The sequence below is a fragment of the Dioscorea cayenensis genome, unplaced genomic scaffold (genome assembly GCF_009730915.1).
Source record: "Dioscorea cayenensis subsp. rotundata cultivar TDr96_F1 unplaced genomic scaffold, TDr96_F1_v2_PseudoChromosome.rev07_lg8_w22 25.fasta BLBR01001563.1, whole genome shotgun sequence".
Taxonomy (NCBI): Eukaryota; Viridiplantae; Streptophyta; class Magnoliopsida; order Dioscoreales; family Dioscoreaceae; genus Dioscorea; species Dioscorea cayenensis.
The window spans coordinates 1-13,537 of record NW_024087954.1 but is presented as its reverse complement, the minus strand read 5'-3'; the positions used below and the strand labels follow the sequence as shown (position 1 = coordinate 13,537).

The window sequence follows — 13,537 nt, the reverse complement described above, 5'->3', positions numbered from 1 at the left end:
CCAATTTTTAATTTGATATATAAGTTTGTTGGAAGTTTGCTTCATTGCTTCTTTTATTCATTTAAATAACATGCTTTGTATTCTTTATTAAAACTTAAATTGAAGTTAATTATAAGATAATTACAATGCCTAAATTACAAGATTTATGCTCATTAGATGACATGGTTTCATATATATTTTTTGTATGGTAAGAATAAAGACTCCACTTAATTCTATTTCTATTCATTCAGGTTCTCATCTTAAATAAAACTGAAATGGGAGAAGAATACAATAAGAATTACTGGATATTCATTGTTGCTGTCACATTATTCGTGTTTTTTCTTCTGTATCGACGAAATCGGAGTACGAAAATTCACAAGGTATCAGTAAAATTGCCACCAGGATCAAATGGATGGCCTTTAATTGGTGATGGACTCAAATGGTACAATTCTGTATCAAGTTCTCATCCACCTAAATATGTCGAGGATCAAATTAATCGGTACGACAAACAAAAACAAACACTCTGTTAATCCATGATCGAAAATGCAAATCCATTTTGAGCTAAAATAGTTTCAAACTTTTCGTAGGCACGGGAAAATATTCTCATGTAGTATTTTTGGTAGACGAGCAGTGGTTTCTGCTGATCCGGCATTCAATCGTTTCATCATGCAAAATGAAGGGAAGTTGTTCAAATCAAGTTATCCGAAATCATTCAGGGATTTAGTCGGCAAAAATGGAATTATAGTTGTTCAAGGCGAGCAGCAAAGGAAGCTCCATGGCATTGCTACTAACATGCTTAGATTAGATAAATTGAATTCGACTTTCTTGAGAGATGTTCAGATTGTCATGCTTCGAACTTTAGACTCTTTTCATGCCGGTCAAGTTCTTGTCCTTCAGGATGTTTGTCGAAAGGTGAACATTGTTTGTTCTTCTCCAGTTTAATTTATTATTGAATTTGAGTTATATTGTTGATTTGAAAACATGAATTGAACTTTTTAGGTGGCTATCGATTTGATGGTTAATCAATTGCTCGGTGTTTCTAATGAGTCTGAGATCGATGAAATGGCGCACTTGTTTTCCGATTTTGTTGATGGTTGCCTTTCTATCCCAATCAAATTGCCGGGTTTTTCCTATCACACTGCAATGAAGGTGATTGAATTAATTTAAATTAAATGCATTGTTCTGAGTTTGATAGAAAAGAGAGCGAAATATATAACAGAAATGCTTATGTTCTCATGTTAAATATAACAGGCACGGGAAACTATTATAAGAAAGATCAAGAAGATAACTGAGACCACGGGGGTGCTACCACGACCGGAAATGAAAAATGGTGTGCTTGGAAGACTAGTAGAAGAAGAGAATTTATCTGATGATGCTATTGCTGACTTTATTATAAATCTATTGTTTGCCGGAAATGAGACAACAGCAAAGACGATGCTCTTTGCTGTTTATTTCCTCACTCACTGCCACAAAGCACTAGAACAATTAGTGGTAAAGAAAATTTAATCTGAGCTTAAATCACATTCAAAGAAAATTAATGCATCATTTCTGACAATGTTAATCACTTTTGCAGAATGAACATGAGAGCACAAGGAAAAGCCGAGCGAAGATGCTTGAGTGGGAGGATTACAAAGCGATGCCATTCACTCAATGTGTATGAAATAATATCTGATCATAAACTGTTAATCTTCGTTGATTAGAAATGATATTCTGTGAGTGTAAAGTGCATAACATTCAGTAAATTCTACAGGTCATTGCCGAAACTCTTAGGCTTGGAGGCATTGCAATTTGGTTGATGAGAGAAGCAAAAGATGATGTTCATTATCAAGGTTTATTCTATCTACATGTTATTCATTGCATTTTATGGTGTTAATTAATTATTTCTTATCTGTTTCTTTTGCTTGTTTGTTAGACTTCATTGTACCGAAGGGATTCTTTGTAGTTCCTTTTCTTTCGGCAGTACACCTCAATGAGAACTTGTACAAAGGAGCTCTAGATTTCAATCCATGGAGATGGATGGATGAAAACAATAAGGTTACTTAATTTTATTTGAGTTACATATAGTATCAGTTAATTTGGAAAATATGAATTCGAGTAAAAAAAATTGGTTTCTCATCCTATTAGCTTAAGCTTTTAGATTGAATTTGGTCAAAATAATTTGTTTGGTTTGCATGAAATCATGCATCTTTGTGCACGGCAAATTTCCTGACTAATATTTCTATCATATTTTTAATTTATAGGAAACCTGTAATTGGAGAACAGACCCAATTTTTACTCCTTTCGGCGGAGGTGCTCGGTACTGCCCAGGAGCTGAACTAGCCAGGCTTCAGATTTCGAGCTTCTTGCATTACTTTGTTACAAAGTACAGGTTAATATCCTTCACTTTGTCAGTTAAAATTCTTTACATGAAGTTGTTTATGAACTAACTTTTATTAATAACTGATACAAGATCACAATTCTAACACAAATGACAAAAATATGAATTTTGTTTCGATTGAAGGTAAACGGTAAAGATGTGATTAGAATTCGACAAAATTAGCCATAGAAAAAAATGTTATGCAGAATTGGATTTAATTGTTTATGGGATTTTAAAGTATGATTTATCTGTCGAACAAAGGTAAATGATATGGATGTGATTGAAAACTTGACAAAATTACTAATTGATAAAATACGATTACAGTGCATTATGCAGAGTTACATTTAACTGATGTGTGATCAATTAAAAATATGATTTACTTTTCAAATCAAGAACTGATCATAAAATTTTATTAAAATCTGATGACTGATTGAATACTTTCTCTGAATATTTTTCTGCAGATGGATACAACTCAAAGACGATAGAATGTCGTTCTTTCCTTCGGCTCGTTTAGTCAATGGATTCCAAATTCGAATAACCGAAACATTGAAATAAAATTTTGGCAGCCTGAAATCTTCAAACTCTTTTAGTTTCACTTAAAATCTTGTACATGCTACAAATAATGTGAAATTTGTACATTATTTTGTGAATAGGCTATTATAAATATAGACCACTTTTTGTCATGCGTGAACTATAGACATAACAAACCCATACATATTGTATTAAAAATAAAAAATAAAAAATGAATAATAAATAAAATATCATTTGTACTGTACATAAAGTTTTTATCTTGATATATAATCTTGGAAAAATTAAATTTTTACACGTGCATATATATATATATATATACACATTAAATACTTTACTATTTTGGTTCCTAAATAAATGAAGTTTTTTTTTAAAAAAAATAACTCTATGTAATGCTTTTACAATTTTTTTTACTTATCCCATTTTAGAGCTTTTCTTTGGTTCTATTTCCCATTTACAAAATTTATGAAATATTAGATATTTTTTTAAAAAAATTTTACCCTTTATATTTTTTGTGTAGTAAAATAAGGGTAATTTTTAAATTTTAATATAAATTTTTATAAATTTTAAATTATCAAATAACTTTAGCTCATTTTTTAATTTATATGAATTTATTAAAATAGATAAATAAAAGGATAGGAAGAAGTATCTTTTAAATTATGTGTTGGATCTGGGGCGAGATAAGTATGTAAAGTTAATTTCTTAACACATCTACGCCTTCACCTAGCTAACTCCTTAGCAAGACAAGACACGAACACTAAACCGGGTCTCGGGTAAACTATTTTCGGATTTACCCGTTAACCCGTTAACCCGTTCCAGCGTCGAAGGATCGAGAACTACTAAAAAAACCATCTTTGAACTCAAAGGTCTCCACAACGACGAGTTTTCTCGGTCTCGCGTTGTGCTCTGTTACTCTCCCTGTTCGCCATTCGATCCTGCTTTCAATCCTACTCCGCATGGCGGGGCGAGAGGTTCGAGAGTACACCAATCTCAGCGACCCCAAAGGTACCACAGAAAGATTATTTCTTGTTCTAGGGTTTGTTTTTTTCTATTTTGGAACCAGTTTGATGTGATATTTCTTGATTTTTTTTTTCTTTTTCTTTTGGGTAGATAAGAAGTGGGGCAAGGGCAAGGAAAAGATTGATGATGAAGATATCACGTTCCAGCGTATGGTTGCGAAGGTTAGCGGATCTGCCCTGTTATTGCTTCCAATCTCTTCTTTGTTTTGATTTGAATCCTAAGTTTTGTTCTGGTAATGTGATTGTGCGGTTTTGGACATTGGAAGATGTTTTATGTGGTAAAGTTTTGATTTTTAATGGTTTGTTGTTGAGGTTTGCTGTAGATTTATATGATGATCATCTTGATGATTTAGGATTTAGAAAGACAGTGAAAAATTGTATTTGAATTCACTTTTTAGGCCAAAATGGTTCTGGTTCTATTAAATTTTAGTTTGAGAGCTCCAATTGATTGCTTTGCGCATAGTTATTCTCCTTAGATTATATGGTTTTTTGTAATGTTCTGAATAGATGTACAAATCAATTAGGTTTTCGTGGTGATTTTGATCAAGGGTGTGCAATGGATGAGGGTTGGATCCTTGTGTAATTGTCTTGTGGTTTTTTATCAGAAGAGAAACACTGGTCTGGATCCTATGCTTCCCATTTGATTATTTGAAACTAAAGAACTAGATCGTTATTCACATTCATAGTGTTTAATCTTGATAAGTGTCTTAGTCCTGTGGGTTTCTATTAATATTCCTGTGGATGTGGAAATATCTGTAGTTCAGTTTCTGTATTTTAAAGGGTGTATATTTATCCTGTTTTGGTAAAACCTTCTTTTCTAAAAGCTAGTAGTCATTGCTTAGGATGATGGCAGTTAGTTTTAAGTAAAACAATCGAAACATGTCCTTGTCAAAATTAAGCCAAAAATTGACCAAAAATATAATCAAGTGCCAAAATCACTATATTAATTTTGCTTCCTGCATTTGTCATTATGTGATTTTTTGAATTTCTAATAGTGATTAGGAATTTGAAGGATTGGAAGATTGTGGCATTTGTCAGTTCTGCAGGCTCTCCTTTTTTCCATATTTTTAAGAATTTGTATGTTTATGCAAGGAAGTAGAACTTTTGATATGTTAGTTACAGATGTACAAAGCTTTGTCCTTATACTTCTTCTTGAAGATATTATAGTAAATCTTCTCTTCTTGTTGATCTGAATGCGTCTTTGCTGGGGTGTAGTCATGTAAATATATTGTATATATATTTTACTTTTGAATAGCAAGTTCTGATAACATGCCCCGGCAGGGATCTTGGCTTTTCCTATGGGGTGGTTGATGCTAGCAGATGCAGGAGGTTGCTGGTGAACGAGGAGGGTATCTTCATGGACGAGGCGGTACTTATTTTATTTACCATCAAAACCTCAAAATTTCATCTTCCTATAATGTTTTGCTATATATATATATTTTCCCTCATGCATTTTACAGCTCTGGACAGTGATGACTTGTTATATCTCAAGGAACAAATGGAAGCAGAGGAAGATGCTGAGCGGCTTCTACGGCGCACAGAAAAACGAGCTTTTGCTGCATTTAAGATATCCTTTTTAAGCTTCATATATTTTTTTTTTCTCACAGGATATTAGGTTCTTCTTAGGACTCTTTTGCCTTCTTTAACTAGTTTATACAAAGCAGCCAGTATAGCTGATCAAGCACCAGCGACATTGCCTCTACCCCTTCGTGTTGAACCAAAGCCAAAGAGTGGCATCAGGTAATGCATTTCTTCACTCTTTAACATAAATAGTTGTGTTGATAAATTTGCGCTATATATTCCAACATGTTGTAAATATTCTTGCCATTTTCCAGGCAGCAAGATTTGTTAAAGAATGTCGTAGAAATTAGACCAAAGCGGCACAGAGTCTCTAGTCCATCTGATCAGGTACAAAATAACAAACCAAGTTCATTATCAGACGCTCAACGTCCAAAACCTGGGAATACCGATCCTCACACAGAAGGAAAGATTTCATGTGCTACAAACTCAGTTGAAGAAGTACATAAGCTATCGCCAGTCACCAGTCAGGGGAGGGATGTTTCTTCGTCAAGACCGACAATTGCTCAGACTGAAGTTAAAACTGAAAATTCTGTTGGAGGTTTATTAGGATTAGCCTATGAGAGTTCTGATGAAGATTGAATTGAGGCAAAATTCAGATCAATGTGAAGAATCAAAATCTTGTGCGATTTTTTTCTCGCACAGGAACAAGATGAATGCTAGTAGAAACATCTTTGTTTTTAGGTTTTAATGTATTGCAAAATATTATTACTTTATTGCTTTTTGTTCTGACTTGAGTTTTAGAGAAATTTGTAAGAAATGCATCCAACATCAAATGATGTAAGTTTTGTTGGAATTGGTTTAATGCTTGATATTTTGTTATATATGTATATATATATATATATATATATATATATATTGTGCAAGGATTGCCAAGCAATATGTATTGAAAACTTTGAAGTTAATGTTAAATGATTATCAGATTAAATTTACTGATAGTATCTGTTAATAATAAGAGTATTATTTTTCATGCAAAATGATATTTAAGTTTCATGCAGATTTATTTGGTAAATAAACTGAAGTTTATTGCCAATTCTTTGTATATCAATGCTTCTTGCATGTTGTTTGTGTTTATATTTTTTTTAATTATATTTATAGTTCAGTGTATTGTTGATGTGAGTTCCTGTTCCTCACACCAAAAATATGCAAATAAATAAGAAGAATACCCTGAGCATTATAAATATATCAAATTATATTACATGTAAAATTTTCAGTTTTATTTGTATTTATTTTTAAATTGTTTATTTGTAACAAGAATTTTTAAACAAGATATTGGAGAAAATTGAAGTCATTGGAAAAATATAGTTTGATGAAAAAACCATAAGAATGAAAGTAGAGGATTCAGTGTCAACAATTAGACTATCTACTGTTATGTACTATTTATTATTCTTTTAAAAAATGTTAGAATCGAAAGGAAGGCAAGGATTTGATTTCTTTTTCACTCTTAGTGTCAACCATTGAATAGCTTAATGGTATATATTGTTTAGTGTACTATTTAAATGTAAAAATCAAAGGAAAGATAAAGGTTCGAATTCTTCCCTAATATTATTCTCTTTGATTCTCCCTTTAAAAAAAAATTGTATTGTTTATACACTGTAAACAAAAAGTTTAGAAAGAATTTTGAAATAATAAAACTATTTTTTTAACATAGAAATGAAGTCATCCACCTAAAAAATATTTATAAAGCAATATTATTTTTAAAAATAAGTTATATATCAATTTATGTATCCAATGTTGAATTTTTTTATTTTTTATATAAATCATTTATTTATAAGGAGGTATAATTTGGATCATACAATATTTATTCCCAAAGCAATCCTGTGGGTGATATATATATATCACAAAAAAAAATTAATAAAATGTTATAATATAAAAAATATTTAGAAATCATTATTAAATAACTAACTTACAAAAATTAAAAAAAAAAATTCACTTGATGTAATTTATTCCATAACAATGAAAAAGAAAGAAATATAAATATAAGTGAGTACATATTGAAGAATTGATTTTGCATATATCAAAACCTTAATTAACAAAAAGCATAGTAATCAACTATGAGTTTCTTTGTTATGTAAGGTTGGAAAGGTTTACTGATTTTGATTGAGGGTTATGTAGAATAGTTGATGTTTTATTTCATATTCATTAATTCATATGTTTGTAATTCATAAGCTTTTATCATTGGTTTCCCTGCTATTTAAGGTTTTTGATGGAAAACGGCAATTCAATAAATGGTTGATATATTTTTTTATTTTAACTTAGCGGAAGGAGATGTAGTCCAACTTTTAGATTTGTTTATTTGTTAACAATGATGGTCTACTCTCTCAAAAAATAAAAAAATAAAAAAATAAAATAAAATAAAATTAATGATGGTCTACCAAGTTTTTTTATATAGTATGATGTAAATTTTGTGAATAACTTGATATGACATATGTTACTGTCTTTGCAAATTTGAACAAACTTTTGTTAAGAATGGTGAAGAATTTGTACAGTGGTTTTTTTTTTTTGCCATTACAGGGTTTTAATTATATGATTATTGTGATCTTTATTATTTTATTATTATTATTATATATCTGTACTTGCTATGTATGTATGCTTTGAACATGATATCCGACTAAACTATGGTTGCTATATATGCTAATAATGATATACTTTTTTGTTTTTTTATGGGTGAATAATTTAAATTGTCTCATATTTTTTTTTATATGTTTCTATTTTGATTATTTAACCTGAGAAAAAAAAATTTAATGTGTCACATTTACCCAATTTCATTCATCAATCTCATGCCCTCAATTATGCACTATTTTTTAATTTAAAGTTATATTAAACAAGGTAAAAAAAAAAAATTATAGTTTCTGTTGTTTATTGAAGTAATATTACATGAAGTTTTTTAATTCTCTGCTGAGACATGGAATTTATCATGTTGGGCTGTTGAGTATTATTGAAGTGTTGAATTGTTTCATGTGAAATTCATCAATGCCCTGAATCACCAAACTTATGATAATTCAATGAAGGGATTTATATAGATAATTTGAACTGATTCTAATGAAATTGATTATGATATGGATGATGATGACCAAGTATTTGAAGTTAATATTGACTTAGGTTGTGACTGACTAGGCATGCAAATAAATTTAAGTCGATGGAATTAAGAAGGGATACCGTCGTCCTTTACAATAGAAGAGATTGTAATTTATTTTATTTTATTTTTTGTCATTTAGAATTTGAAATTGGGTAAATGTGACACATTAAATTTTTTTTTCTCAGGTTAAATAATCCAAAATAAACATATAAAAAAAAAATATGAGACAATTTAAATTATTCTCCCTTATAAAAAAAACAAAAAAAGTATATCATTATTAGCATATATAGCAACAGTTTAGTCGGATATCATGTTCAAAGCACATACATAGCAGTACAGATATAATAATAATAATAAAATAATAAAGATCACAATAATCACATATAAATTAAAACCTAGCAATGGCAAAAAAAAAAACCACTGTACAGATATCACCATTCATGTGAACATATATTCAGAATCGATACAAAACCCATCATACTATATAAAAAAACGGTAGACCATCATTAATTTTATTTTATTTTATTTTTTGGCGCATTTTTTTTTGAGAGAGTGAATAAATAACAAATAAGCTATTCAAAGGGACGACCGGACTCGCTCCGGGTCAAAATAAAGGCTCATTGTGGTTGCTGGAGGCAGCAAATAACGGGGGAGGCTCAATGATGAAAAACTGTGGTGTGGTGTGAGCTGTTCTACGCAGCCCTGATCAAAATCGGCAGGCACCTTTCAACACTGTGAGGCTCATCGGTTGACCTTTTTTTTGATGGTGGACGCATTATGCAAAATTCATTCTTCTGCTCGCCTGTTATGTTTTCTTTCGTTGTGGGTAAATGCATCAGGTGACCGGGCCCTGTAGGGTTATCTGTGTGTTTCCCTAAACTCTTTTCGCTCATACTGTTTTGTTTGTGTGCGCTGTTCTATATATCGCACGGTGCTGGGGCGTATGATCAAGTATCTGCTGTAAATGATTTATGGGTCGCGTTGATCGCAGGCCAATGCTCTTTGACCGCAAGCCTGTGTGCTGGCCACAGGTGGACTCGACTGTTAAGCTGGTTTATTCTTCAATTCTTTCTGGCTGATATGGTAATTGCAAAGAGGAAGATCAGAGATGAGACACTCTTGATTTTACCGGCTAAACGTACGCCTGCGCCGTGGCGGTTGTTTTGGGCGCTCGTTCGGCTGACAGGGAGTAATCGTCGGCTGGATGAACCTGAACCGTTGACGCTGAATCCTGCTCGTTTGTGGTTTTCGTCAGGCGCGTTCCGTGACGTATCGTTTAAAATAATTTAAAGGCAAATACAAATAAGGAACGAAATTACGTAACAATATGGTCGCGCTCGACGTTGCGCATGTTTCATCGGCGCGAACCTGAAGTATAATTAAAAATATCTTCTGGCGTACGAAAGCGACCAAAATTGACAATAAACTTTCCGGTTGTTACTGTCGTCTGTGAGAACTTTAAATATCATTTTGCGTAATGCTAACGGTATTAACGAATACTGTCGATAACAATCTGATGTCGTTGTTCAAGGATTTTCGTGCATGACGATCATGGCAATAATAACTCTGCTAATGTGTGTGTCAGCCAACAATATGTGTGTGTGTGTGTGTGTGTGTGTAACTCTCATGTGTGTGTGTGTGTGTGTGCTTTGTGTGTGTGTGTATTATCAATGTGTGTGTGTGTGTGTGTGTGTGTGTGTGTGTGTGTGTGTGTGTGTGTGTGTGTGTGTGTGTGTATGGCTCATGTGCTCTGTGTGTGTGTGTGTGTGTGTGTGTGTGTGTGGCAATGTGTGTCAGCAATGTGTGTGTGTGTGTGTGTGTGTGTGTGTGTGTGTGTGTGTGTGTGTGTGTGTGTGTGTAATAATGTGTGTGTGTGTGTAGCTGTATATGTATGTATATGTATGTATGTGCGCCATATGTATGTATATATATATATATATATATATATATATATATATATATATATATATATATATATATATATATATGTATATATATATATGTATATATATGTATGTATATGCTCTCATATATATATATATATATATATATATATATATATATATATATATATATATATATATATATATATGTATATATATATATATATATATATACATATGTAACAAAATATCGACGTTAAACCAATTCCAACAAAACTTACGTCATTTGTTGGTTCTTTAATTTCTCTAAACTGGTGATATTTTGCCGTACATTAAAACCTAAAACAAAAGGTGTGATCTTGTTCCTGTGAAAAAAATCGCACAAGATTTTTATTCTTCACGATGATCTGAATTTTTACACACTGCCTCAATTCAATCTTCATCAAGAACTCTCATAGGCCCCAATCTAAAGCAAACCTCCCAGCAGAATTTTCGGTGCACCTTCCGGTCTGAGGCGTTGTCGATGTGGCGAAGAAACATCCCTCCTGACGGTGACTGGCGATAACATGTACTTCTTCAACTGAGTTTGTAACGCAGTCTTTCCTTCTGTGTGAGGATCGGTATTCCCAGGTTTGGACGTTGAGCGTCTGATAATGAACTTGGTTTGTTATTTTGTACCTGATCAGATGGACTAAGACTCTGTTGCCGCTTTTGGTCTGTTCTCGCGACATTCTTTAGCAAATCTTTGCTGCCTGGAAATGGCAAAGAATATTTACAACATGTTGAATATATAGCGCAAATTTATCAACAACTATTTATGTTAAAGAGTGAAATGCGTTACCTGATGCCACTCTTTGGCTTCAGTTCGCCGAAGGGGTAAGAACAATAGCTGATTAGCGATCAGCTATACTGGCTGCTTTGTGTAAAACTAGTTAAAGAAGGCGAGGTCTAAGAAGAACCTAATATCCTGTGAGGAAAAAAATATGAAGCAGCAAAGGACCTCTTAAATGCCAGCAAAAGCTCGTTTTCAATAATGATGAAACGCTCAGCATCTTCCTCTTAACTCATTTGTTCCTTGAGATATAAACAAGTCATCTTCCAATCCCGAGAACTCATGTAAAATGCATGAGGGAAAATATATATATATATGAAAACATTATAGGAGAATTTGGTTTGATATTAATAAAATAAATGCCGCCTGGTCCGTGATACCCTCCTGGATTCACCAGCAACCTCACCGTCTGCTAACATCAACCACCCGCCAAACCAAGATTTCTTGAGAACGTATGCAGAACTTTGCTGTTCAAAAGTAAAATAACATATACAATATATTTCATGACCCCTTTGGCACAAAGGCATTCAGATCCAACAAGAAGAGAAGATATCTTCAAGAAGTATAAGGACAAACTTTGTACGTCTCAACCAACTAGCATATCAAAGTTCTACTTCGCCATAAACATACAAATTCTTAAAAATATGGAAAAAGGAGAGCCTGCAGAGACGACAAATGCCACAATCTTCAAATCCTTCAAATTCTAATCACTTATTGAAATTCCAAATCACATAATGACAATGCAGGAAGCAAAATTAATATAGTGATTTTGGCATGATTATATTTTTGGTCAATTTTGGCTTAATTTTGACAAAAGGACATGTTTAGATGGTACTGCCCAAACTAACTGCCATCGTCTAAGCAATGACTACTGACTTTTAGAAAGAAGGTTTACGCAGAAACAGGATAAATATACACTAAAATACAGAAACTGAACTACAGATATTTCCACATCCCACAGGAATATTAATAAAACCCACCCAGGACTAAGACATATCCAAGATTAAACACTATGAATGTGAATAACGATCTAAGTTCTTTAGTTTTCAAATAATCAAATGGGAAGCAGGATTGAACCAGTGTTTCTCTTCTGATAAAAACCACGAACAGTGCACAGGATCAACCCTCATCCGCATTGCACGCAGTCGAAATCACCACGAAAACCTGGCAGCATCTATTCAGAACATTACAAAAACCATAATCTAAGAATAACATGCGCAAAATCAATTAGACTCTCAAAACTACGTTAATAGAACCAGAACCATTTTGGCTAAAGGTGAATTCAAATACAATTTTTCACTTTCTTTCTAAATCCTAAATCATCAAGATGATCTCATATAAATCTCGGCAAACCTCAACAATAAACCATTAAAAATCAAAACTTTACATAAAACATCTTTGTCAAAACCGCACAATCATTACCAGAACAAAACTTAGAGTTCAATCAAAACAAGAAGAGGTGGAAGCAATAACAGGGCAGATCCGCTAACCTTCGCAACCATACGCTGGAACGTGATATCTTCATCATCAATCTTTCCTTGCCCTTGCCCCGCACTTCTTATCTACCCAAAAAAAGAAAAATCAGAAATATCACATCAAACTGGTTCAAAATAGAAAAAAACAAACCTAGAACGAAGCATCTTTCATGTGCCTTTAAGGGTCGCTGAGATGATGTACTCGAACCTCTCCCCGCCATGCGGAAGTAGAGATAACAGGATCGAATGGCGAACAGGGAGAAGTAACAGAGCTTCCGCGAGACCGAAAACTCGTCGTTGTGGAACCTTTGAGGTTCAAAGATGGTTTTTTAGCCAGTTCTCGATCCTTCGACGCTGGAACGGGTTAACGGATTGACGGAGTGAAATCGATGGTTTGGTGGTTTGATTTGGGTATTAGCACGTTTGTTGGGGAGTTAGGCGGGTGAGGCGTGGTGTCGATGAAATAACCGTCTTATCGCTTAGATATTATATCGACTGTATTTTAACTGGATGCATGTAAGTCAAAAATGAGGCTAAAGTCTGATGATTTAAGTTATCAAAGGGTTGCTGATGGGGCCAAGGTACTACACAGGCAGAGATGAGGCAGGCATCCTGTGTTGTGAGTGAGTGGGGAAGAAATGAGATAGTAAAAGGTCAAAAGCTGAGCCACATGGGATGTGCAAAACCTGGGGCCAAATGAGCAAAGTGATGTGTGTGCTGGCGATGGTGTTTTGGATTATAATCAAGATAAACTTTGTGTGTGTGTTGTTGTGTTCCTGACCACTGACCATGTCTGTGGCTCTGTAAT

General features: G+C 33.2%; 2 protein-coding genes across 4 annotated transcripts; both read left to right on the top strand.

The window, feature by feature from the left end:
• The first annotated feature begins 244 nt into the window (after positions 1-244).
• Positions 245-2,897, top strand: LOC120256677 (abietadienol/abietadienal oxidase). The gene is made up of 9 exons (XM_039264366.1): positions 245-478; positions 567-891; positions 979-1,128; positions 1,231-1,470; positions 1,553-1,633; positions 1,730-1,808; positions 1,892-2,013; positions 2,220-2,347; positions 2,797-2,897. The coding sequence occupies exons 1-9, from the start codon at positions 255-257 to the stop codon at positions 2,888-2,890; spliced, it is 1,443 nt and encodes a 480-aa protein (XP_039120300.1). The 5' UTR covers positions 245-254; the 3' UTR covers positions 2,891-2,897.
• An 814-nt stretch (positions 2,898-3,711) lies between these two features.
• Positions 3,712-6,282, top strand: LOC120256674. 3 transcript variants are annotated; one of them, XM_039264360.1, is made up of 6 exons: positions 3,712-3,868; positions 3,974-4,044; positions 5,203-5,251; positions 5,343-5,449; positions 5,540-5,622; positions 5,718-6,282. In XM_039264360.1, exons 1-6 carry the CDS (start codon positions 3,820-3,822, stop codon positions 6,040-6,042), a joined length of 684 nt encoding a protein of 227 aa, XP_039120294.1. In that variant the 5' UTR covers positions 3,712-3,819; the 3' UTR covers positions 6,043-6,282. The 3 variants fall into 3 exon arrangements, with proteins under 3 accessions (XP_039120294.1, XP_039120293.1, XP_039120295.1); XM_039264361.1 differs by having other exon boundaries at positions 3,853-3,868; positions 5,164-5,251; XM_039264359.1 differs by having other exon boundaries at positions 5,203-5,449.
• Positions 6,283-13,537: the final 7,255 nt, after the last annotated feature.